This window comes from Acinonyx jubatus, chromosome C2 (genome assembly GCF_027475565.1).
Source record: "Acinonyx jubatus isolate Ajub_Pintada_27869175 chromosome C2, VMU_Ajub_asm_v1.0, whole genome shotgun sequence".
NCBI lineage: Eukaryota > Metazoa > Chordata > Mammalia > Carnivora > Felidae > Acinonyx > Acinonyx jubatus.
This window is the reverse complement of record NC_069384.1, coordinates 32,423,047-32,449,315: the sequence shown is the minus strand read 5'-3', so window position 1 is coordinate 32,449,315 and position 26,269 is coordinate 32,423,047. Positions and strand designations below refer to the sequence as shown.

The window sequence follows — 26,269 nt, the reverse complement described above, 5'->3', positions numbered from 1 at the left end:
TGCGTGTTTCTTGTAGACATATCATCTAATTTTTTAAAATCCTATATGACCATATCTGCCTTTTAACTGGCATGTTTGGATGATTTACTCTTAATTATATGGTTGAACTTAACCAGCTGGCTAGCTGTTTTATTTAGTGATATGTTCAAATATATGATGTTGATATTAAAAATTCTTTAAGCCTTGGGGCGCCTGGGTAGCTCAGTTGGTTAAGCAGCCGACTTCGGCTCAGGTCATGATCTTGCGGTCCGTGAGTTCGAGCCCTGCGTCAGGCTCTGTGCTGACAGCTCAGAGCCTGGAGCCTGTTTCAGGTTCTGTGTCTCCCTCTCCCTGACCCTCCCCTGTTCATGCTCTGTCTCTCCCTGTCTCAAAAATAAATTAAAAAAAACGTTAAAAGTTTAAAAAAAATTATTTAAGCCTCAAAATGTCATGTTCTTAAGAATTAGAATATAGTGGTATCTGGGTGGCTCCATTGGTTGAGCATCTGACTGTAGCTTTCAGCTCAGGTCATGATCTCACAGTTTGTGGGATCAAGCCTCACATTGGGCTCTGCACTGACTGTGTAGAGCCTGATTGGGATTCTCTCTTACTCCCTCTCACTCTGCCTCTGTCTCTGCCCCTCCTCCACTCATGCTCTCTCTGTCTCTCAAAATAAATAAACTTTAAACAAAAATAATTAGAGCATGAAAATTAAAAAAAAAGAATTAGAGCATAAATCATCTGTATCATTCTTTAATTAGTTATCATAAATTTTTCTCAAGTCACCTATTTGTATTATGTCCATGATAAATTATAATATACATAATTGTTCTTTTCAGTAATAATATTTTGAATTAATTTTAAGAGTAAGTAAAGCATCTTCCTTTTTCAATAATAATTATGAATTTCTTTTTTAGGTTATTTTCAGATTTGCAAAAGTAGATGATCTATCGCCAAATCTATATACCTTTAGTTAGAATGGATTCACTCAGCACAGTCATTTCAGTTTACCAAGGTATATACATGGACAGCCCAAATGAAAACTATCCAAATGGCCTTATTTTATTTCCTTTGTTCAGGCTTTAGTGCAAATAGAAGAGTAATCATAAGATATCAGAGAATATTTGCTCTGAGAATGCTTTGCCTTTCAAATCAAATAGTGTGGCTAAAGGAGGAAAACTGTTCATTCTTCTTCTCGATTGTCTACTTTTCAATTGTCTTTCGAGCTCCTCTTTCTGTTTTCCCTGTCATTTTATTTCAGGGTTTCTCAAGCTAAGGACCTACATTTTATGTTATAATACTCTTATATGTTATAATGTAGCGATTCTTTTTTTTATTTACTTTGAGAGAGAGAATGAGAATGGAGTGGGGAGGGGCAGAGAGCGAGGGAGAGGAAGTAAGAGAGTATCCCAGACAGGATGTGCACTGTCAGCACAAAGCTTGATGAGGGGCTCCATCCCACTATCTGTCAGATCATGACCAGAACCAAAATCAAGAGTCAGATGCTTAACCTACTGAGCCATCCAGGTGCCTCGCAACTGTTTCCTAATAGTGTGAATGTATGTTGATTATTTTCTAAAATTACATATCCATACTCTGCATAATCTGAAAAAAACTGCCTTGGAAGTGTATACTACTGTGCGATTTTCATGTTTCATTTTTTAAGAACGCCACTTCAATCATTATACAACAATGTGAAAGTAATAGAGACAATTGATTTAGAAATTATGAATGAAGTGAAGGCCAAATAACAATTTAGCACTCTGTAGCAATGAGTTGAGCAGTGTTTGTAAAAGATAATACTCATAAGAGAATTACCATCACAGTGAATATGGTACTATTTCCATGAAAACTGAAAAGCATTGCTTCATCATAATCAGAATTATATTGAAATTGCAAATAGTATTTTCATTACAGAAAAATAACATCATCTATTTCATTTAGTTAATTAAAATCAGATATCATTAATTTGTAAATTATTGGCTTCTAGCATTTGTGTTTAACTGTAATTTTTGTTTTATATTTTATGAGCTTATAAGCATAATGAGCTTGTATATTTTGTATATTTAAGTGGCATTATAATAAATATGAAAAATAGTATAATATTTTCCTGTAAATGATACTGTATGCAGGCAAGGTCGAAGCACAATCAGTTGGTAGCTTCCCTGAAATCAAAAAAAATAAAATAAATAAACACGTAAAAATAATTAGCATCGATAAAAGAAATGAAGTGCAAAAAAAATAATAAAAATAGGCACAGTTTTGTCTGTTTAGTTCAGTCCTTATAGATCCACCATTCCTTTCTTCCAAAAATTGTATCCTTAACTGTCCTATCCATGTGGGAAATATGAGGTTCCCACAAAATATATTCTGGTGACATTAGATTGATCTAAGATGGTAACCTTATCCAAGTAAGGCAAATGAATTCCTTCTCTAGGAGTTTTATATGTAAGATCTAATAAGAGTTGACTAGTCTCTCAAGTGCTGAAGATATTATAAGCCAGCCATTGTTAGTGGCTGTATTTTATACTGTGCAGAGGAAGGAGTTCAGCAAAAAAGGGAAAGTTGAGAGAGAGAGAGAAACAGAGAGAGGAGAGAGAGGAGAGAGAAAATAAGAAGTCAATACTCAGAAAAGCACACATTGTTGATTAAAATCCAGATGTTTTTGAGTTCCTGTTCTCAGTGATTACCTGTATGACAATTCCATCCTCCCTGCAGCATGATCATTTAACATATCTTTGTGACTCCAAGAACTAACATAGTATCCTTTCTTGAATTTCCTTTCATTTGTAGAGTAGGCGGAGCTGGGTTTCTGTCACTTGAAACCAAAACTGTGTGTATCTCCACCTTTAACAGTAAGAATTTCCAGGGTTAGCCACAGAATATGAATTTCTATGTTAACTGGAAACTGACCTCGCTTCATAAAGCCCCTTGTGTTCGGATGTGACATTTGTTTTCTAGTGGGGTCCAATATTCTTTAAGGTTTCAGTCAATCCAAATGCTTCCTTTATCACAGGGAAAAAAGTATTGATCACCAGGCGTTATAATGCCATAAATTAGCAACATATTATTAAAATAACCTAACTTATACTTTAGCCATTAATTAATCACTTGATTTATATATTTTTAAATTATCGTAAAGTATACTTAACATGAAATTAAAAATGTTAACCATCTTTAAGTGTGCAGTTCAATGGCGTTAAGTACATTAATATTGTTGTGCAACCATTTCCACAACTGTTTTCACTTTGCAAAACTGAAATAAATAGTAACTTTATTTATTTAAATAATAACCATTAAATAATAACTTCCTGTTTTTCCTTCTGCCAGTTCCTAACCACTCCCATTCTACTTCCTGTCTCTGTGAATTTGACTACTCTAGGGACCTCATGTAAATGGAATAATACAGTATTTTTCCTTTTGTGACTGGCTTATTTCACTTAGTAGAATATCTTCACACTTCTTCCATGTTAGGATTTCCTTCCATTTTAAGCCTGAATAATATTCCACTATATGTCTGTTACCACATTTTGTTTACTCATTCATCTGTCAATAAGATTGACAGAGGTTTCTTCCATTTTTTGACTATTTTATTTTATTTTATTTTTAATATATTTATTTTGAGAAAGAGAGAGAGGGAGGGGCAGAGAAAATCTCCCCCACAGGCTTGTGCTGTCAGTGCAGAGCCTGAGGTGGGACTCAAATCCACAACCACGAGATCATGACCTCAGCCAAAATCAAGAGTCAGATGCTCAATTGAATGAGCCACTCAGGTGTCCCATTTTGGTTGTTTTAAATGGCGCTGCTATGAACATGCGTGTATAGATATCTGTTCAAGCCTCTGCTTTCAGTTCTTTTAAATATATGTCTAGAAGTGGATTTGCTAGGTTATATGGTAATTCTATCTTTATTTCTTTTAGGAATAACCATACTGTTTTTTTCCACTGTGGCTGTACCATTTTATATTCCTTCCGGCAATGCACAAGAATTCCAATTCCTCTACGTCCTCACTGAGACTTGTTATTTTCTGTTTCTTTAATAATAGCCATTCCAGTGGATGTGAAATAGTAGTCCTTTCTTTTCTCTAGCTTCCCCCCCACCCCCCGCCACCACCACCTTATGCTGTTAGCAGGAAAAACAATTCTATTTGAGGAAGGCAGTGGCAACATTTTGAAAATGTGAGGTGAGCCTTTTTTTAATGGTAAAATCTACCACAGGCTAACAGTGGTATATAAGGGTACGGATGAAATGTTTTAAACCCATAGAGATTTGGAATCGTAAAGAAAATTGCCCCTTTGTCCAATTTAATCATTCGTTTGACTGTAATTCTATTTATAGGCTTCCAAAACAGTGGATAAAACTGCTTTACTTAGTAAAAATGCTGGTTAATTAAATGGAGAAAAAAATAGAATGAAGTCTGTTTAGGTAAATATCGTAAGAATTGCTTATCCCTTATAACCTGTACATATAAACAGCCTCTGCCAATAAATTTGCATCCAACCCAACCTTTCCCTTCCCATGTCGCCAACTCCTGGACTGTGAGTCTTTTCATGTACCCATGGCAACATGTCCATACCTCATTTCAGGTACTTTTCTAATATTAGAGACGGAGGACAGAACTCCAAATGATCACATCTTGAAAGAGATAAGTCTTAACTTTATAGTGGTTTAGGGCCAGAAAATTTCAGTGACCTGAACAATGTAAGAATTTGAAAAAAAAAAACAAAAACATAATATCAAAGAAGAGTAAAGGTCCCATCATTATTACAGCCACATTTTGGGCTAAAGATGCTTTTGTGGACTGCACAGTAAATCTAATCATAATTTCTGCAAGAAAGTATAACCGAAGTTTCAAAATGACCAACCTGTGAGCATGTTCATGAAACATAATTTAGTTATATATGAAGAGTTCCTACTTCACAACGTGTGCATTTTTTTCAAATTTTATAAAGAATACAGCTAACATAGTTGTTTGGTGAAATCAGACTACTTGATCAATATAGTACCACATTCATACAGCATAAATGTGATTTAGCTTCGAGATTCTGTTTAGTTTTCAATCCTCTGAGAGTTTCATTACATGGCCACTTCTGTAATGACTGTAAATATTCAACATTCTGGGTATGACAAACACGTCTTGGGGCTGTAAACTATCATGTTCAATTAGATGGCTCCTCTCCTGGGAATACGGTGCATGTGAGTATGCATTTGAACAGATAGCCTTAGTGAGGAAGAATTTATTTTAGAAATTAAAAGCTATTTAAAATAGTTTCCAGGTTTACAGCTTTGTAAATTGCCATATTTATCTAAATTCAGTTTCGTCGATAAATAATTAATTTCAACAAGCATTAGGGGAGAATAAAAAATGGATGCAACTGAACTGATTGCCCAGCAAGAAGATGAAAATATCTTGGAAAACACAAATGTCTAGTTTTCAATTGAAGATAATTTTTTAATACAATGAGGGAGGAATAAATATCTTGGGAATTTTCTGTTACAAAGCAGGCATCTTTAATGCCAGTATGTTTTAAAATATGTCAGCTAAACCCTGAAATTTATCTTATTTTTCCTCCATTTTTTTTAACTTAAATTTTCAGTGGGTAACTTAAAACCAAGATTTTTAAAATGGAGATTTTCAGCTCACTGGAACAATTAATAATGCAGTACTATGAATCGATAAGTTTTCAACAATTCATTCATAAGGATGAAAGTTTGTATTAAGAAATTTAAAATGTATTAATAGTGTAAAAAGAGAATCTTTTGTTTCCATATAGTAAAATCATACCAGTTTTCCGTGTTGTTAGCAGGCAAGGTCATTTTTAGGTTCGACTGCGTTTTTTAACAATTACTGAAAAATAGGAAAGTAATGATAAAGTTAATCATGCAAATATTCAGAATTCTGTGTTAAGGAAATTGCTATCTGTGTTAAGGAAATCATAGTGAGGAAGGTCATGGGATTTGGAGTACTTGTAGTGGTGACTTTTTATATAAAAATTCTTGATGTATTTTTTATTGATGGTGCTATATAGTAAAGTACAGTTAGTAAAACAATAAAATTTAAACAGTCAATATATTTCAGAAACACATTGCCTTTTTTATCCTTCTATAATAGTATTTTTCCTTGAAATGGTTGAGTTATAAATGTTTACCTCTTGAAATATATAATACTGATATGAATCAAGACAGAAGCCCTAAGTGGTCCAAAAGATAGGAATCAGGCAGGCATGAGATCAAAAGTGACCATTGGTCTAGTAATATGTCTCTAGTGGGTAGGAGGTGAAGAAGGCTGTCCTGGGGGTCATAGGGCTGACATGTCAGTAACAGTACGATAGGATCACAGGTTAAGAAGTCCATTAATGGGGGAAAAAGAAAAAAAAAAAAACAAGAATGAAGTCCATTAATGCAGACCAGGTGGATGTCACAGATGGTGGGAAGGCTGACATGAGGAGAGGGGTATTCATAAATCGATCTATGCAAAAATGACTCAGATTCATGAATCACAGTGTTCCAAAGAGATTATTTTATGAATGAGAACACATGAGGGAGCTGAAGCATTAGAAAAAACTGTGGCTTAGGTCAAGGATGAATGCTATCCAGAGAGGCCCAAAGTTTGAAATTTGTTTAGAATATTAGAAAGTAATCCAATAATAGTTTGCCTTCTCTTGATATTTCAGTAATAATATATCGAGGAAGTCTCCAGGTTAAAGAATGAACTCATGAAATAGTTGTTGAGTGTGAGATAGTGATGTTCCTGAGGAGGTGATGGTAGGTGATGCACAAAGATACTGGGTGAAGAACCCATGTGTACTATGAAGACAAAAAGTGGCCATAGTAACAGATTGCCTCCAAATGTGCCTGATCAGTCAAGCCCTGACAGTCACAATGTTCTCACTTCTGGCCATACCGCTCAGTGAGTTTGCTGCTTCTTTCCATGCTATGACTTCCCCCCCCACCACCATCACTTTTATTTAATATGTACTACATGCATTTGATGCAAGTAGGGAAAAGGTTTATGAATCTGTGCTTTGGAGACAAGACAGCTGGCATTGTTGCCAAACATGCACTAATTCAACTGGGATGTGGCTTGAAGTTCTGTATTCTTAATGGTTTCCATGAAAAGAAGTGGCAGAAGCAGAAATGTGTACAGATCCCAAAGCATTCTTTGCATTCTTTCTTTGGCCTTTTCTGCGTGTGATATTAACTGCTGATATTATGCTAAAGTCTTCAATAATTCTATAATGAAAGGCAGATGACTGTATTTCCTTCTGGTAGTTTTGATCTTTTTAATTTCTGTACTTCATTACACATCTGATTTTGGCAACTCCTGACTGAATGGCACTAAATGTTTTATTACTCTTATCTGTATCCATGGGGCCCTCTGCAAATTGTCTTTGTAACTGTTTTATCTTCTCTTATGTCATTTTTCTGTCACTCGCAATGGCCCTTGTGGTCCTTTATCTCAGCTCCTCGGTGTAAGATCTAGAACTGAAACCACAAGGTCTTGCTTAGTATTCCTACTTTGAAAAAATAAAAAAAGATCAAGAGCACATGCTGAATCACAAAGTGATATCATGTTATTTGATGTAGTTTTTAGTAATGTAATCTCAAAATTAAGATGCCCATCACAGTGTGGTAAAATGACAGACTTGACTGGAAGAATTCTCAGACATTAGAAGAAGTACTCATATGGTTTGATCTTATTATCTCAGTTTTGTAGTTGATTAATCATTAAACAGAAAGCAGTAAAAGCAGATAATCAAATACTAAATTGTGCTTTTTGCAGGCCGGGTCAGAAGAAATTCCTCAAAGCAAATGCTACTTAACTAAGATACTTAAGAGAGTCAAAAGATAACATGACTTGAATAGGCAAAGACGGGATGCACTGGTTTTCCCTGAGGAAAAGAATAGTTGGAGGAAGGAAATACTGTTGGAAATAATAAGGGAAAAAAAGAGGACACTGAAGGGGAAAAAAAGGCCGGTCTGATGGTGAGGGGTCCATATAGAAGAGTAGTGGTAAATACACATGGAAATGTAGAACAGAATTTGATTATGGAGACCTTTGACTGGGCCTCCAGGTTTAGATGTAATGGGATGAGCATTTAAAGGCCAATGCAAAAAGTTTTTGGAGAGGAAATGACATATTGAAATCAAGCTTTTAAGAAGATTTTCCTGAATTTACAAGACAGATATATTTTGATGGAGATAGGACCACGAAGGAGCCCATCTAAAAGTTGTGTATAAGAATAGCCACATAACAGGGCTCCTCGGTGGCTCAGTTGGTTGAGATCAACTCTTGATTTTGGCTCAGGTTATGATCTCATGGTCATGACATGGATCCCGTGTTGAAACTTGTGTTGAGCCCCACATTGGGCTCTTTGCTGAGCTTGGAGCCTGCTATGGACTTTCCCTCTCCATCTCTCTGCCCATCCCCTGCTTGTGCCTGCGCGCTCTCTCTCTCTCTCTCTCTCTCAAGATAAATAAAGATTAAAAAAAAAAGAATAGCCACATGAACTTTATTCATAATAGTCAATAACATGGAAAAAAATCCAAATGCCCACCCAATAGGAAAAGGGATAAAATAATTGTATATTCATATAGTGAGATATTATTTAGTAATAAAAAAAGGCCAATCTACCACTACTGAAAATTATCCTGGTTGAATCCCACAGACACTATATTGTGAGACATAAATCATGTATTAGTACACATGATTTAGTTTATATGAAATTCAAAGCAAAGCTAATTGACTATAAGAGAAGTCAAAATAGTGATTTCCTCAGATGAGGTAGGTGAGAATTGACTAGAAAGGAATATGAGGGAAACTTCTGAATATAGTAACCATTTTATGTCTTGATCAAAACTGTGGCTAAATGGATATATACATATGTAAATGTTTATCGATTTGTATACTTAAGGTCAGTGTACTTTATGCATTAAATATGGTTTACTCAAAAACATTAAAGAAACTTATTATTTTGGAGAATGTATAGATGAAAGCTATGATACCAATAGAAGTATAAGCTAGGAGGTAAAATTGTCACATCTAGAGAAGAGATGATGGTGATTTTTGTGAATATGGTGATTTTTGTGACCAGTAGATATATTGAAGATGGAGGGAAATTGAAGTTTTGATAAATAATTTAAAGGTAAAATCACTGGGATGGTTTGGATATGGAAAGTATGAAGGAAGTATGATGAAACTCAAGTTTCTGTGAATATATGGGTACATTCAATAGAAAATAGTGATGGCTGGGTTGTGGAAAGTATGGCAAGAGGAAGATAGTTATCAAGAATCTAGCATGAGTACCTGGATGGATGAGCTGGGAAATACTGGAGAATAAATATATTTAGGCTAGAGATGGAGGCAGGAGGGATTTGATTAAGAGTTCAATTGTGAACATGTTAAATTTGAGGTGTCTCTGAGGCAGGCAAGTGAATATATCACATAATCATTTGGACACATTGGCTTGGACCTCATGATAGAGGCTTAGGCGGGAGAAATACCAGCACATAGAAAGTATTTATCAGTAGGTTTTTCCAGAAAAGGGGCCTAGAAAAGAGCATCTAGAGCTCTCTCTCTCTAGTGACTTCAATATTTAAAAGTAAGAGAAAGAGGAGGAGGAAGGTCCCCCCAAAATTCCCTAAATTGTACTGGCCAGAGGACAGGAGAAAAATCAAGAATGTATAGCAAAACAGAGGCCAAGAGAAGAGAGGGTTTCCAAAAGAACAAGAAGTATATTGTGTTGAATATTTTTGGCAGGTCTTATTTAACATGAAGGAAAACATTGGCTACTTTAGTAAGAAAGATTTCAGTGCTATGATGGGAGCAGAAGTCAGACTGGAGGGATAAGAAAAGTGAATGAGAATAGCCAACCCTAAAGGAATTTTGCAGCGTAAGAGCCATGTCTGGGTAAGGCCATAACTGCAGTGGGTCAGGGAGTCAAGGGACAAATACTTTTCATTGTTGTTTTTTTTTTTCCTTCTGTATTGTGCTTGAAGTTGTGAGATACGAGAGCATGTTTGAATTTTGGTGGAAATAATTGACTTGAGAGGAAAAGATACAAAAGACACAGATGATATGATTGACTTGAATAAAACAAAACAAAATGGTTATTTTATTGGGGTGGAATTTTCTAGGACAGGACTATAAGTCAGCTAAGTCACATTATTTTTTCAGGTGTTATTTTACCAGGCAAAAGACAAACTATGTGGAAAGTAGTAACTTCTCTTTAGTACTGGGGATAGGCTAGCACCTAGAGCATAAATTTTAATCCTTGGTCTAATTATCAGGAAAGGATCATGGATTTGGATTTTAATTTTCCAAAATCTATTTAAGTATCTATCTACTTTGCAACAACAACAAAATTGTCTTTATACCTTTTAGCTTAAATCATTTTGTGGATTCAAAAGCAACTAAAATAGAATCATAATTAACCAAACACCTACTTTTCCTATGATCCCGTAATTGCTAAAATTCACTATGTTACCTTTGGTTGCTTTGTAATATTTCATGTTGTTAAAGGCTCAAGAACCTTTTAAGTGCTTTAGTTTAATGCATAGATGCAGAGGCATGCAGTAATTGCCTTCAAATAATTATCTTATCCCAAATTTAACAGAAAAATGTATAATATGTAATTTCCTTTTACTTCCTGTAGCTGGTTTTTTTTTTTTCCTCCTCTACCCTGATCAGGCTTCTGCCTCTGATCTCAAATTGACCTAAAATAGGAGTAACTAGAGGACAAGAAAGAAAGAAAGAAAGAAAGAAAGAAAGAAAGAAAGAAAGAAAGAAGAGAAAGAAATCATGGCACAAAGACAGCACATGGAAGAATGTAAAAGTAATGAAAAAAATGCCTCTGCCTAATAAATAATCATCATCTTACCTTTAAGATGAAAATTTTTTTTAATTTTTATTTATTTTAGAGAAAGAGAGAGAGAAAGCACAAATAGGGGAGGGGCAAAGAAAGAGGGAGACACAGAATCAGAAGCAGGCTCCAGGCTCTGAGTGGTCAGCACAGAGTGGGATGTGGGGCTCGAACTCAGGAACCGCGAGATCATGACCCGAGCTAAAGTTGGACGCTTAAGTGACTGAGCCACCCAGGTGCCCCTAAGATGAAAATAATTAAAGAACAACTTCTACGTAATGAAACCTACTAGGTATAACTTGCTAAAACGCAGTGGTCTTTTATGGTTCGTTGGATGAATCCCTTTTCTGATCATCCTTTGGTAATGGAGAGCATTGTTTATGTTTTGTGTTAATATGTTCCTCTTCTGACTTTACCCTGTTGTTTTACACAAGTAGCCAGTAGAATAGGAGCTATGTGAGGGAACTGGGGGAAGAGTTCAGTAAATGCCAGTAATATATTCATCTTTGACATGGGAAAGCATTTTGCTCAGTGCCTCCAATCATTTTAGTTGCCTCTCCAGGTTTCCACATTTAGGCATTCACTCTGGAAACATACCAAATAATTTATTTATTTAAAGAAAGGGAAGATCTGTACTTTTGAGCAATCTGAGTGGTCCTGTGATGTTTACCTCACCTCATATTCACCCTGTTGTTGAGGGAGGGATTCTCCCCATAGGGTTATGAGGCTGGTTGAAAACACAACATCCAACACTGGACAGGTGAGATCACCAGTTGTTTTCTACTCATATACACTCACCACCTCTGGGAAGAAGATACCGCATGCCGTGTAGGGTCACATGGGAGTTGCACTCTGGAACAGAGTGGCATGACCCCAGAAGCTGTGGGAGGTAGGCTTTGTAGTATAAAGAGGATGGGGTTCCTCCTTCCCCTGGAAGGATGTGATTGGCTTGTTTAACTAAGTTTCATGGGCTGGCTGTGTAATGAAACCCTATACTCAGGGATAAACAAGAACTGTGCCTGGTCCCTTCTTAAAAACCTTAAGAAGGTTGTTTTGCTAGAGGATCTTACCCACTGGAGTGGAGTGGGAAGGGAAGTGAAGTCAGGCCACTTGAGACTATCCCAGTTTCACCAGATGTCAAGAGAGCACATAATATTGGATCTTAATTTTATGCCTTATACCACACATGACAACATAGGATAGCAAGTAAAGCCCGGGAATATGACAGGGAGTCAAACTCAGAAGTAGTCAAGAGCCCAGCTGAGTGTTCCTACATATACGTTTAAAAGTGAATAGTCATGAATTTATGGCTAATGGTTATGAAAAGAGTTGAACCAAATTCTAACCTCCAGAAATATTAAGATTTTTCTTGTGTCGTATTAGAAGCTAGCATCAATATAATTATACAAGGCTTGCCCAAAGAAAATAAACTTCCAACTACAGCTGTTTTTTTTTTAATTTTCAGTACATTGTTTTGAATGGGTTGTGGTGAAAAGTTATTTGTGTGGCTGTAATTGATTTTATGTTGAAATTTCTGCTCTTTTGTTAAAATGATAAATTATTTGTTTAGGATAGGATAGTTGGTAAGATTTCATTAGCCAAATAAATGAAATTAACTTACAATCCAACTGTATTTCCCTCCTGATACGTTGAATGGCCAGGTCTTTCTAGGTAGCCTGCACACCAGCCTAAGCTATATAGCTCTAAAATCACTTGGTTAGTAATTAGGTATTTATCTGATGCTTGCTGAAAAGGCAGGAGACAGTTATCTGACACAATTATCTTTGAAAATTGAATCCTCCATTTCTGGTCCTGCTGAGGACATTCACGGGAACACTGAATGCTTCAGAGCTAAATGCCTTTCAAAAACCCTTGCCTTCTAGAATGCGTGCAACACAATTGCCAGTCACAGAATTTTTCCCCATCTTTCATGCAAAGCCTTTTGTGGGTGAATCTTTTTGTTATATGTCTTTGTGCATGTTGACATATTAAAATTGGCTTTGACCTGCTCTTCTGCTACTTTATGAATGTCTTTCTTGCTATAGCATTACTAATAGCCGGCTGAAATCTAATGCTTGCTCCTTTTATCCCTTCTCTGCCACTGTATCTTCATAAACTAACCCGACGCAAGTGAAGACAATTGCTCAGATTAACTGGGCTGTGTGTGTATTGGGGGTAATGATATTTCCAGAGCTATTTGCTCTTAAGCAATCTAAAAATTTGCAGCTCATTTAAGTATTAATGTGTAATCTCACAGCTTAGAAATTAATATCAAGGCTTAATATGAATAATTGTAAAAAACAGAGTTATTTAGATACTTCAAAAGTCAAACCTGAAGTAATAGATTTTAATTTAAATGTCACATCCATTTAAAAATGATGCTGTGACTCATCTCCCAATAGAATTGAGCTAATTTTAGGTTTCCATACACATTCAAGGCAGTGTCTTTGAAATTAATTTGTTTAGAAAATAAAAACAAATAAGAAAAAGTGAGTATATTTTGCTCTTTTTCATATTGTTAAGTACAATGTTTCTATAAGCGTTTTGTCTTTATCCACCATGATTTTTTGCCTAATGTAATGGCAGACTTCATAGACATATGAACTTCATGAATATAATAGCTTTTGTGTTTGTATTTCCTATTTCTCTGTAAGTATATTAGTTTAGATGCATATCATTGTGCTCATATTACTGAGTTCATTTATCCATCCATTAATTCAACAAATATTTAGTGTTTGCTAAATGGCAGACTTTGCCATGGTGCTAGAAATGTAGAATATTGTAACGGTGACCTATGCAGCCTCATGATCTCCAGACTTGCTTGCTTCATGCCCAGGATTTACAGAGCTTTCTCCTAGAAACCACATTTGTTCAGTACATTCTTCCGCTTTTGTGTCTTGTTATGCACACAGCTCTTTACATTCTGGCCTTGTTCAATTTTTTCAACTTCCTCTCCAGTCACAGCCTCACACATATATGTCACCTGAAGTCTCACCAAATGAAATCATTTATTGTTCTTCAAACACACAGACTCTTTCTTCCATGCCTCTGCACAGTTGGTACTTTTATTTAGAATTCCGTTCGTCTCCAGTTTTAAATTCTTTTGGCTTGATCAACAACAACCATTCCTTCAAGATCCATTGAAGTGTTTACTTCCGTGATGAACATTTTCCAATTTGCCACAACACTGACTGCTTCAATCTCATAGAATAGCACTCTAACTCTGTGACATAAATACCATCATATATGTTCCTTATTTGGGTGTGTTTCCCCTGCATACAATAAGCTCTTTCTGGGCAAAGACTATGTGGTATTAATTTTTGAATCTTAGGATGGCATATAGTGGGTTCTCCAAGAAATATTATTAAATAAATGAAATACAGGCCCTTGGGCATTGTCATTTTAATATGCTTTTCGGTATATTCTTTGTTTTGTCTTTAGAGAAAGTAATCTGATAATGACATCATAGTCCATTAAATACACTTTTTAACCTTATTAGATATTTGTATTTACTGAAGCTTAATAGTAACACAGCTTGGGTTGTTTACCTTTAGCTTGCTGTATGGCTGGCTTTAATTGAAGTCTTGGTCGCTAAAGTGAAAAATGAGTCACCAGGCATTCCTTTTCAATTAGATTAAACAGAGAGAAGAGAATGATCACAGCGGCACTCTGAAAGCTGAGCATGTTCAGAAGATAATAACCTCACCTGCTATACAATTGGTTTGTTGTTAATTCCAGGAACTGCCACCAGAACATGCTTAGCTAAATCAACTGTTCAGTTTCTCTTATTTTCTCTTATTCTTGCTCTTTTCCCTTTCCCCCTCTCTACCTTGCTACCTGTCTCCCTGTCAACGTAAGTGTCAACCTAGATCAGTTTCATATGTAACTTTTCATTGAGTAAACCAATGCCCAGACAATTTCCTCCATTGTTGTTATCAGTGCTACAATAAATCTAACTTGTCGGAGGCAACACTTCTTTTCAGAGTACTGAGGCCACTGCTGTTTATTTCCATGTTACGTTACTTGAAAGATATTTTCCAGAAAAATATGTCTGCAACTGGATTCACTTTCAGCTAGGATGACCAAACATCATGTGCCCCACTAATATTCATCAGAATGATGAAATGAAAAATATGATTGAGGGTCAAGTGGGCATAGAATTCATCTGACAGAGCTTGTGTGAGCAGAGCATTTTGAAAATTGCTTTTGTTTGAAAATTGCTTTCTTTTTGTCTTCGTGTACATGAGTATACTTTTAAGGACTCATCTTTGTGAATCTGGACATTCATTTTAAAAAGAGTGCCTGATGTAGACAGCTTTCATTTTAGCTACAAAATTTTAAAAAAGGAACGAAAATCAGGTATAATTGTTGGTATATTAAATCTTTACATACTGTGTCTTTACATGCAGAATTTCTTTATATTAAATTATGTTTTAAATTTATTTAGTCGTAATATGATCCCACTAGTATATCAGCGCAATCTTTTTATAAAAAAACAAGTCTGAAAATTAGGTTGCCTGAAGCAACCCTATAATTAAAGCAAAAGGAAGATAAAAATCTCCATTTTGCTGTCTTTACCTTTGCTGCTGTGTTAGCAATACTAATGAACTTCACTATGTTTAGGGTTAAAAATTGATTTGAACCTTTCTGCATTTACTGCTGTACTTTTTTCCCTCCCTCTTCCCCCTGAGGATTTGTGAAGTTTAATTTGGCATTGATTCTTTAATGATTTTGGTAGCTGTAGTAGAGAAACTGGTGTTTATCTTCATCATGCCCTGTAGATAGCACATTATTTTTATTTTTGTACATAACTGCATTTCCATCATTTAGATAAGATAGTCTAGCCAGTGGTTGACAACCATCTTACTGTCTTCATTGATTTTTATATTTTAATCTTGAAATACGTGTATGAATTCTCACAAAGCACTGTATTAAAATATCGAATTCAAAAGTCATGCTAACATTGCTTTAAACCAATGAAGGGCTGCCTTCAACATGCTGAAAGGAGGCCAAACATTAAGTAGAACTCCTAGTGATTGTTTGATACTTTATTTGGAGATGTCCATCAGTATTTTGAATTCTCTGTATATGGTGTCTTCAGAATTATCTAATGCTTCAGATTCTTACTTTGTAGCAATAAAATAATTATTTGTTCTTTCTTTGTGGTGATTCTCCTAAAACTGTACCATAATAATATTCTTAGAACACCTCAAGGGAGGGTGAAGTTCATTTTACTGCTAGTTAGTATTATTTCTTTTGATGTTTTTCTTTTAAGCAATGTTATCATCAAATGCATCGCTATGTGTTTAAACACCTTAATTAAATGAAATGTGGAAAACAATCAGGCATTCATGGGGTGCCTGGGTGGCTCAATGAAGCATTGGACTCTTGATTTCAGCTCACGATTTCAACAGGATTCCTGCTCTCTCTCTCTCCTCTCTCTCTCTCTTTCCAGACAAACATTAAAAAAAAAAAACCCAAAGAAACAGAAGTTCAAACATTTTAGAGGTCATTAGGAATATAGCAGATCCATTACATTATGGCAAAATGCTTACTGTCCTAGTCTAGTAGAGCTGCTATACCAAAATACCTTAGACTAGGTGGCTTGTAAATTACAGAAAATTATTTCTCATAGTTCTGGAGTTGGGAAGCTCAAGACCAAGTCCCTGGCAGATCTGATATATGGTGAGGGCCAATTCCTGGTTCCTAGCAGGCTCTGTGACTGGGTTCTTTCAAAAGGAAACCAATCTCATTACTGAGGACTCCACTCTCATGACCCAATCACCTTCCAAAGGACCCGCTCCTAAAATCATCACATTGGGAATGTGATGATTAAGTTTCAACATAAGAATTTTAAGCAGACAGAAACATTGTCTATGGCACTTCTTTTCCTTTTTTTTTTTTTAACTTGGTATAGGATGAAGAGTAAGAATTCAAAAGGATGTACGTCTTCATTTTATCTTCTATTAATTCATGGTAACATATCTGTCTACATGGTACTAAATAGATGGACTCTATTAAGTAAATTGACTAAGTAAAAAAGTTAGTGTCTTTGACTGTGTCCTGACTTGCTAAGTTATTTCAGAACGTTTTGGATACAGATAAGAGTCTCAAATCATCTCATTCTTTATATACAGCCTGAGGTGTAGCACTGTGCCCTGAATTTAAAATGATGTGTTTCCTGGAAATATAATGAGAATTAATCAGTCTTTGTGAACTAAATGGAAGCAAAATTGGATATGGGGTCCATAATTCATCAATATAAAGCTGAAGTGTGAATTGTAATATAGCTCTGTCTACATAACCAGGAGATGCAAAAAATTAGGTAGAAAACAACTGAAAATCTTGCTACTTCCCTTAGTTCTGTTCTTTCTGATTAACTCTCTTACCCAGTTTTCTAAGTATACCTTTATCTTTCCTTTAGTCTTGTATTTTCTAATCATGTATTTTATTCTCAGTATTTATTTCGAACTCATTTTCCAAAGTGTCTTTGTTTTTAGTTTCTTTTCTCTCCCCTTTTTCCCTTACAAAATTCACATATATAAATGAAATCATAAAGCTAATAATGACACTTTAAATCTAGGATGTTAATAATTTGGGGTTTAGGATAGTGTAAACATTTTGACTAAATGTATAATATCTACATTCTTTTATGAGGGGAGGGTTCCCTAAGTAAAGCCAAAGCTATTATAAATGAATTAATTATAAGGCAAGTGCATCTGTGTGTGTGTGTTTAAATGTTTTAATCTATTTAGCCCTAAATGCGTGCTTTAAGTACTCTGATTTTATATGTGTATGATATTTTCAAATAATGTACTTTTTATAAGTGATGTGACATTACCCTAACTTAACAAGAATTTGTCCAGTTTGACTTGTCTGGAACAGGGCTCTCCATATATTAACTGTGCAAAAGTATTTATAGCTCTCTCACCACACCTAATTTTGTATTCTTAATTTTTTTAAAAAAAGTTAATGTTTATTTAATATTTTTGAGAGAGAGAGAGAAAAAAAAAAACAACACAAGCGGGGAGGGGCAAAGAGAGAGGGAGACACAGAACTGGAAGCAGACTACAGGCTCTGAGCCATCAGCACAGAGCCAGATGCGGGGCTCGAACTCATGATATGTGAGATCATGGCCTGAGCCAAAGTCAGGACACTTAACCAACGGAGACACCCAGATGCCCCGGATGCTGCTGCTTCTTCTTTCTTCTTTCTTCTTTCTACTTTCTTCTTTCTTCTTTTTTCTTTTTTCTTTCTTCTTTCTTCTTTCTTCTTTCTTCTTTCTTCTTCTTCTTTTTTTTTTTTAAGTTCCAAAATTTTCCAAAGACTGTTTTGAGTAGAGACCTTTACTTTCTCATGATTGATTTTCCTTTAAGTTCTCTAAGGGGATACACTATTTGAGTAGACCAAACTTCAGTTAATCCAATTCGTAAAAAGGAAGAGTATGTCCTTACTGTGTGTGGATTGTCCACTGATTTATCTATTATATGTAAAATCCAAAAGGAGCCTGGCCTTTCCAGGCCACTGATCTCACAAAGGCAGCCCGTTTTGGGACACAGCTATTACTCACTAGCCACTGTTGTTTCTTTTTTCTAAGACCAGTGCAGAGGAAACAATAGTCGTTGGTTTTTTTGTGTTGTGGAACGTTTCCAGCTGTTCTAACGTTTGACTCACTGGATGACAGATAATCAGTTTAAATGTAACCTGAATACAATGAAAAGGCTGAGAAGGACAAGACTCCAAAAAATATTTTGCTTTCTCAGACCACTCTTTGTTTTCAACTGAAAAGGAAACAACAAGAGAGTAGAGTAACTTAACAAATTTTGGTTAGTAACAAGGAAAGCTTTGGAGAGAGAGAGAGCTACCGATGCTAAGGAGTTTCCGAAGAAACTGAAATATAGTCCTTATGATACACGGATAAGGTTTGGAAATGTTTGTGTTCTCCTCAGTAATCCAAAATGCATGCCGAAAGAAGTGTTTTGGACTTTGTTGGACCATACATTTACCTAAAAATCTATTTCTTACGGCACTTTTCTACTTCCTGAAAAATTTAATTAGTAATCAGTAGAACAAATTTTTCCCCAAATACATATTTTTAAAACTCTCTTTAAGGCAGTTTTCCTCTGAATAGCAGGGAATGGATCAGCCTGTTATCACATTTATTTTTATTTGAAAGTGTGCATTAGCAACATGTATACATGCACATGTGCACATAAAATATTAGCTCTTAACACCAAGGCCCCTGTGGAGACTGTCTAATATCTTCATTGAGGTGGAAGATACATAGCTCTATATGTCTGTTAAATTTAAACTTACACTGTGCATTAGTTCATTTTATCAAATATAAATTTAACTTAATCAAGCTCATTGAAATAAATCAAAACCCCTAGTGTCTTGCAAGTTAAGCCTAAAACGGACACTATTCAAATGTGAAACAACCTGTAAATACAAACCTAAGATTGTTCCCATCATCACCCTGGAGGAATCTCACTGTATGCTATTTGAAGTTGGGGGTCATGATGATGATATTAGAAGATGAAACAGACCCTTTGTTTTTTGAAACAGATGCTTTTATAAGCCCTCCACGTATATTATTTTGCCCAGTGATGTAGCTATTATTATTATTATTATTATTATTATTATTATTATTATTTATTCACGTTTTATATTGGAGTAATATGAGGCTAAGTGAGCTTGAATTTTTTTGCCCAAAGTCAAACAACATCTGAGTGGCAGAGCTGAGATTCACACTCAAGAATTTGGTATTACCACCTATGCTTCTAAAACAGTGCACTGTGTTACTTTCATAGATTTATCGTTCCCAACAAAATTCTATTTTAAAGCATAATATTACACTAAATAATTCTGTATTCTCACATTCAGACTAATATTTCGCAAAAGTAAAGGGCTATTGCAGCTTTGGAACTCTTTTTTCATATGATGTTAGTGTTTTTAATTCAAACCACATGAATATGCATTCTTAGCACTTTGATAATAGGCACTGTATGAACACATCTATGGAGAAAAATGTTCATATTTTCATAGGGGGTTGTGTTTGTGGTTGCTGAGTTCACTATATTGTAATACCCAGAGAGCATCTAAATGCAGTTATATCACATTCTTCACTAAAATCAATTGTCCTATTATTAATATATCAAAAGGTGAGATTTTAAATAAGGGGTGAGTGTATTTGCTGTTTAGCTTATAATTTACCCTGGGGTACTTTCATTTTCAGACAGGACTCTTAAAGGTCAAAATTTCAAGCGATTACGATGTGTGTACATAGCAAATTACGCAGTTGCCCGTTCTGATTTGTGAGTTCTACCTTAAAATCATGCTATAGTACTAGTTACTTAACATGTAAATTCACAGAATTGTCCTTAGATAATAAAATTTGGTTTTATGAATATTTATACTAAAATATTCTAGAAATTTGAACTAGTATCTGCCTACTGACATGACTGGTAGGAGTTCAACCAATTATAATAAATATTTATACTTCCAGCTTTATTTTCTTATGATTATTGCATTGATTTTTAAAGAAGAATTCATCTGTTTGATGTGAGCCTTTATTTGATTGATGGCTATTGGCAGCTAATAACTTATATGTAATTATTAATGAAATTGTTAGAATGTAACCAACCACAGATATGGAAATCTCAATTTCATTAAATACACTTTTTTTTTTACGTTTATTTATTTTTGAGACAGAGAGAGACAGAGCATGAACAGGGGAGGGGCAGAGAGAGAGGAAGACACAGAATCTGAAACAGGCTCCAGGCTCTGAGCCGTCAGCACAGAGCTTGACGCGGGGCTTGAACCCACGGACCGTGAGATCATGACCTGAGCTGAAGTCGGACACTCAACCGACCAAGCCACCCAGGTGCCCCAATAAATACACTTTAAAATATCATTTATCTAGGAACACCTGAGTGGCTCAATCGGTTAAGCGTCTGACTTCAGTTCAGGTCATGATCTTGTAGTCCATGAGTTCAAGCCCCACATCAGGCTCTGTGCTGACAGCTCAGAGCCTGGAGCCGGCTTCAGATTCTGTGTCTCCCTCTCTCTCTCTCTCTCTGCCCCTTCCCCACTCTCTCTCTCAAAAATAAACATTAAAAAAATAAAAATAAAGTATCATTTATCTAATGTAATCATTCTAAAATTTCATATAATAAGCAAATCATAAATAGTCTCTAGTTTCATACATGCTTTTATGTACATCAAAAGCTAAGGCAAAACTACTTATGTACATTGAAGAATCTGAAGTAGGGTTTATCTTATCACAGGGCCTCTGATGTCTAGTGCACTTAATAGTCAAATCTTAGAGTGAAGAAGAATATGAGAACATCCTTAGGCAAGCAGAATTCAAGATGATAGGATAACTATTCTATCAAAACCCAGTCGAGCAGAAATTACTAGGATGCAGTGTATTTATACATTTTCTCTGGAAGAACTAATCATCTATATAACACTGAGAAATGTGACTATAAGCGAAAACACCAATGGATAACTCTGAAAAGGAGCCTCGGGACAAACTAGCAACTGCATAGTGTGGATTGCCTAGTGGAACTGTTAATCTAGGTTTGTGATTATCTGAAATCTAATCTACTTTTGACTCTCATTTGACACTTAAAACAGATAATGCATGGAACATAATGTGGGTATATGCTGCCATTTATGAGTAGTATACCAGGAAGAGGAGAGTTCCAGAGGCATTAGCTCTGAGACAAAGTGGATGGAGAGCAATATGAATCTTCAGCAGACAAGAGTAATTTCTTTGCAGGCAAGGTTCTAGCTCAGACAGGAGTTGCTTGCAGAATTCTTAAGAAATAATCCTCAAATATCTTAAGTGAGGTCAGATGATTGTAGGTGTCTGGCAGAAGGATTGGAGGGCTCTGCTAAATGAAAAGTGGACAATTAACTATGCAGTGATAAGTAATAAAGTAAGGACAGCCCAGCTCAGATAGACAAATTGATAATAGCTTTGTGTGGATAAACCTACAGAATCAAGCAGGTCATCCTTTTATTCAGGTTGGCACTCAGTGTCATAAAATGAGTTCTAGAGCTTTATTTTTTCTTTGGGGACAAATTACATTTTATATTGTGGTAGATTTATTTATGTAGTTTTGGCTAAGTGAATGAATGTTTTTCTATGTCCTACTTCCTAAATCTAATCGTTAAGTCTTGCAAAGTATTCTTGTGTAATGTCACCGGACTCCCCACCCCAACACCAGCCATTCGATTTATTTCCTTTCCCAATGTCCTTTGTGAACATTTATTATAAGTTTTTGAACAATTATTATGGCCTCTGTGTTAGTTTTCTTTGTAATTACTTTTTTCCTTCACATTTCTACCAGAGTTATCTGCTCAGTAATTTGGATATCATCAAACTCCACAGTGATTCCTCATTACCTGTCTTTATCTTTTCAGTTTTCTATCGTGCTATATTCTGGGAAACTCTATCATCCATCCAAACAACTACCCTTACAATTTACCCTGAATATATCAGTGTATTATTGGAATATTGGAATACACACACACACACACACACACACACACACACACACACACTTCCTTTGAATATTTGTCTGTTTTGTTCTCTCAATATGAATGGTACTTCCTTTTCTACTTATCAAATATTGTCTCATATCTTAAATGCCATTTCTTTAGTAGAAGTTTGGTCAGGTCTCCCAAGCAAGACTGATCAGTCTTCCACCTGAATTCCTTTAGTTTTATTCTGCCATCTGTTAAAGTCATCCTCTGTAAGGCACTATCTTCTATTTCGTGGCTGATACAGAGTATCTTGTTCAGAATTGAATATCTACAAAGGATTTTTTAAAATACTTTTTTATGTTTATTTATTTTTGAGAGAGAGAGAGCAAGCGGAGGAAGGGCAGAGGAAGAGGGAGAGAGCGAATCCCAAGCAGGTCTCATGCTGTCAGCGTACAGCCTGATGTGGGGCTTGAACTCACGAACCCTGAGATGTGACCTGAGCCGAGATCAAGAGTCAGATCACTTAACTGAGCCACCCAGGCACCCCTACAAAGGCTGTTTTTTTTTAATGTGCTTATAAATCGATGTATTTAAAATGGCCCTAAATTGTTTATATACCTGAATAAAGAGAGAATATTCAATTTTGTTTTCTGCTGTACCTTCAAAGTAGCATCGTGACTGGCTCATTATGAGCTGTCTCTAAATATTTGCTTAGTGAATGAATAACCATTGAGTTTAACTAGACCTGACGAGAATGTTCCAACCAAATTGAGAAATAAAATCATTTATTTGGCATGGGCTAAAGGGTAGAGAAAACCAAGGACTTATTTGCTATTTATATCTGATTGATGGGGCGCCTGGGTGGCGCAGGTGGCTCAGTCGGTTAAGCGTCCGATTTCAGCCAGGTCACGATCTCGCGGTCAGTGAGTTCGAGCCCCGCGTTCGGCTCTGGGCTGATGGCTCAGAGCCTGGAGCCTGTTTCTGATTCTGTGTCTCCCTCTCTCTCTGCCCCTCCCCCGTTCATGCTCTGTCTCTCTCTGTCTCAAAAATAAATAAAGCGTTGAAAAAAAAGAAAAAAAAATTTTATATCTGATTGAAAATGGCTTTTCAAAATTAATAAATACTATATTTGTTTGAAATGTATATCCTAAAATATACTCAGTGTAAGTTGTATTTGTTTTAACTATTTATATATTTTATAATTTAAAATGATATTTCAGTTGCATTTGAACTATAATTTTTTCAGAAAAAATATTTTTAAAAATTTTTAATGTTTGTTTATTTTTGAGAGAGAGCAAGCACCCGTGAATGGGGGATGGAGGAGAGAGAAGGGGACAGAGGATTTGAAGCTGGCTTTGTGTTGACAGCAGAGAGCCCATGTGGGGCTCAAACTCATGAACCATGAGATAGATCATGACCTGAGCCAAAGTCGGACACTTAACTGACTGAGCTACCCAGATACCCCCAGAAAATATTTTTAATATCATCTTTATTTCAATATAGCTAACCATTAAAAATACTTTTCTTTTTTTTTTTTTTCTCCCAGATAAAACATACCCGTCACTGGCTGGGTGTAATGCAAGGAAGGGGCAAAGATGAAATGGAAACATGTTCCTTTTTTGGTCATAATATCACTCCTCAGCTTGATAGAAGATCACCTGTTCCTGGCACAGCTTATTCCAGGTAAGTGCCATGCATTTAGTTTATCAAACCATGACCAATGTACTTTCTTTGCTTTAAATTTGTTTTTCATTGTGTGTCTTATAAATCAAATTTGTTCATTTGCTTTCAAATTTTTAAGTCTGTGTGAATGGTTTCTTAAGTATGTGTGTTGATATGTTTCAGGGATCAAATATTCTTGAATACAGAGCACTTTATTAGTTCCCGAGAGAAAGTGAGAAAATTGACAAATAATCACTGTTACTGAAACATGTAAGAAGTTATTACATTAGCTTAGGGAATTAGAATGGTGGAAGAACAATTATAGTAGGGGAGAAATGTGTAGCACAAAGAGAAAAGCAGTTACAGTGCATTTTAGTAGCATAGAAAAGGACCATAAAAAAAAAGTGATGTATTTAAAACTGACATGTTAATTAATAGGCCCAACAATGTCAGAATAAAAATGCGACACACTGCCATGTTGCTGCCATAGTTACTATTGTTTTTGGTGAAGTTAGAAACTGGTTTCCTTGAACTCATAATTTTATTAATGCTGCCTGAATAATATTGCTGTAAAAAGCTTTACTTAAACTCTCTTATGGGAAATTAAGTCAACCTAATGTTATGGTAGAGGAAAATAGAAAAATATATTGATACACTGATCAAAATACAACATCAACTTTCCTCTTAGACAAAACTATAGGGACAAATAGGAGTTAATTTGGATAGATTTAACAGAGCATCATAATTTAGACAAGTTCTTCACAAAAGAATGGTGTATGGTGTTTCATTAGATTAAACCTTGAAGCTTGATTTTTATTTGTTTTATTGTTATATTTATTTTAATATTCAGCAACTATATGTAATTTATCATGTGTGCACACACTCAAATCAGGATTCTCAAATAATCCAGGGGCTTGACTTGTTTTTCCTTGCTGGGTTAAGATTGATACTTTGACCTGACACATAAGGGAGTTGTGTATAAACCACTGAAACATTTCCATAGGGTGAAAGTATACAGAAAATTTAGTCTGTTGTAGCCAAGTGCATTTAGCTACTTGCACTGAATTAGATTAATACACTACTGAAATTACTGAAAGTTTTTTATTTTTGACCCATTTCTACATTCCCTTCTCTTGCCAGTACTCTGTTGAGTATTGATTAAAATTAGTGAATGTAACAAATATCAAAAATGGGCAATATGAAAAAGTGTTGTGCATTTTTAAAGTATATGAAAAATGCAAATTAAGTACAAAATAACTCATTGTTTTCCAAATCCTCGAGGTTAAGAGGGTATTTGAATGAAAATGTTTTTAAAACTATGCACATCCATATATATAGATAAAGATATAGTTTAGGTTTAATTATCCTTAAACTGTCTGGCCAGCCTGTGAGTGTTCCAGGTCAACAAATTTAATCCATGATCTAGTTACTGAGTGAGTAATCAAATCTCAAAATGATCAGGTGTACTTTGAATCTTCTTTATTTATCTAGATTATCTGGAAGAAGGAGTACATGCATGGATGTGTGTGGGAGGAGGGTGTAAGGTTTACCTATGGAATATAAAATTACCTTGTCATTCAAGAAGATACTGTATCATTTCAGAGAAGACTAATCAACTTGAACATTTAGATCTAAAATTTGTCAAAACTCTGCAATTACTATCCTATATGCAAGCATTTTTATAACTGAACAGAGCTTAAAATACACAAATTCATTGCTGAATACCATATGTAGATTGGTTTCAAAGGTGATTGATCAGTTATCAATTAGTTAACACTGGGTCATACAGATGAGTAACTCTGGGTCCATTGTGAGGCAATACCTTAAAAAGAAATATGGGTACTGAAAAGGGGATGCGTAAAGTTCAATGTCTTGCTCAGGACCGCAGAAGTCAAGAATTATTTCAAAGTAATTTACCTGCCGGCAGAAATACACTGTTAGCTTTTCAAAAGGAACACCTGCAGAGGGGAAGTCATTTTCATAACTGTCTCCCTCCAGGAGCATTGGTTGCAGGCTAAGGAGATAAAAAAACTCTACTGAAAGGAGTCATCAGCCTCAGATTCTCTCCTCCTTCACATTAGTCTTAGAATGAAATAGGTCCTGATTCTTTTTATTGTAGTTCTAGCTTTCTCATGTTCAGTAGAGGACCTGGGCCCTGAGTGAGCTTAGCGGCGGAGTTTAGAGGGAGCAAAGACGGGAAGTTCCAGTATTAAACGGTTTAAAAAAAAATCCAGTTTCTCATTCACCTGATTTACTTGCACTCTTCACCTTAA

The 26,269-nt window shown here is 35.5% G+C and overlaps 1 protein-coding gene across 4 annotated transcripts in view; it reads left to right on the top strand.

Annotated features, from left to right (window-relative positions):
* Nucleotides 1-26,269, top strand: part of ROBO1 (roundabout guidance receptor 1) — a 1,120,365-nt gene that overhangs the window by 133,021 nt on the left and 961,075 nt on the right. For all 4 annotated transcript variants that reach the window (XM_053220691.1, XM_027077557.2, XM_053220692.1 and 1 more), the window contains exon 2: nucleotides 23,881-24,017. In XM_053220691.1, coding sequence (XP_053076666.1) covers nucleotides 23,930-24,017 — 88 coding nt within the window. In that variant the 5' untranslated portion in view covers nucleotides 23,881-23,929. The remainder of the gene's footprint in view (nucleotides 1-23,880; nucleotides 24,018-26,269) is intronic.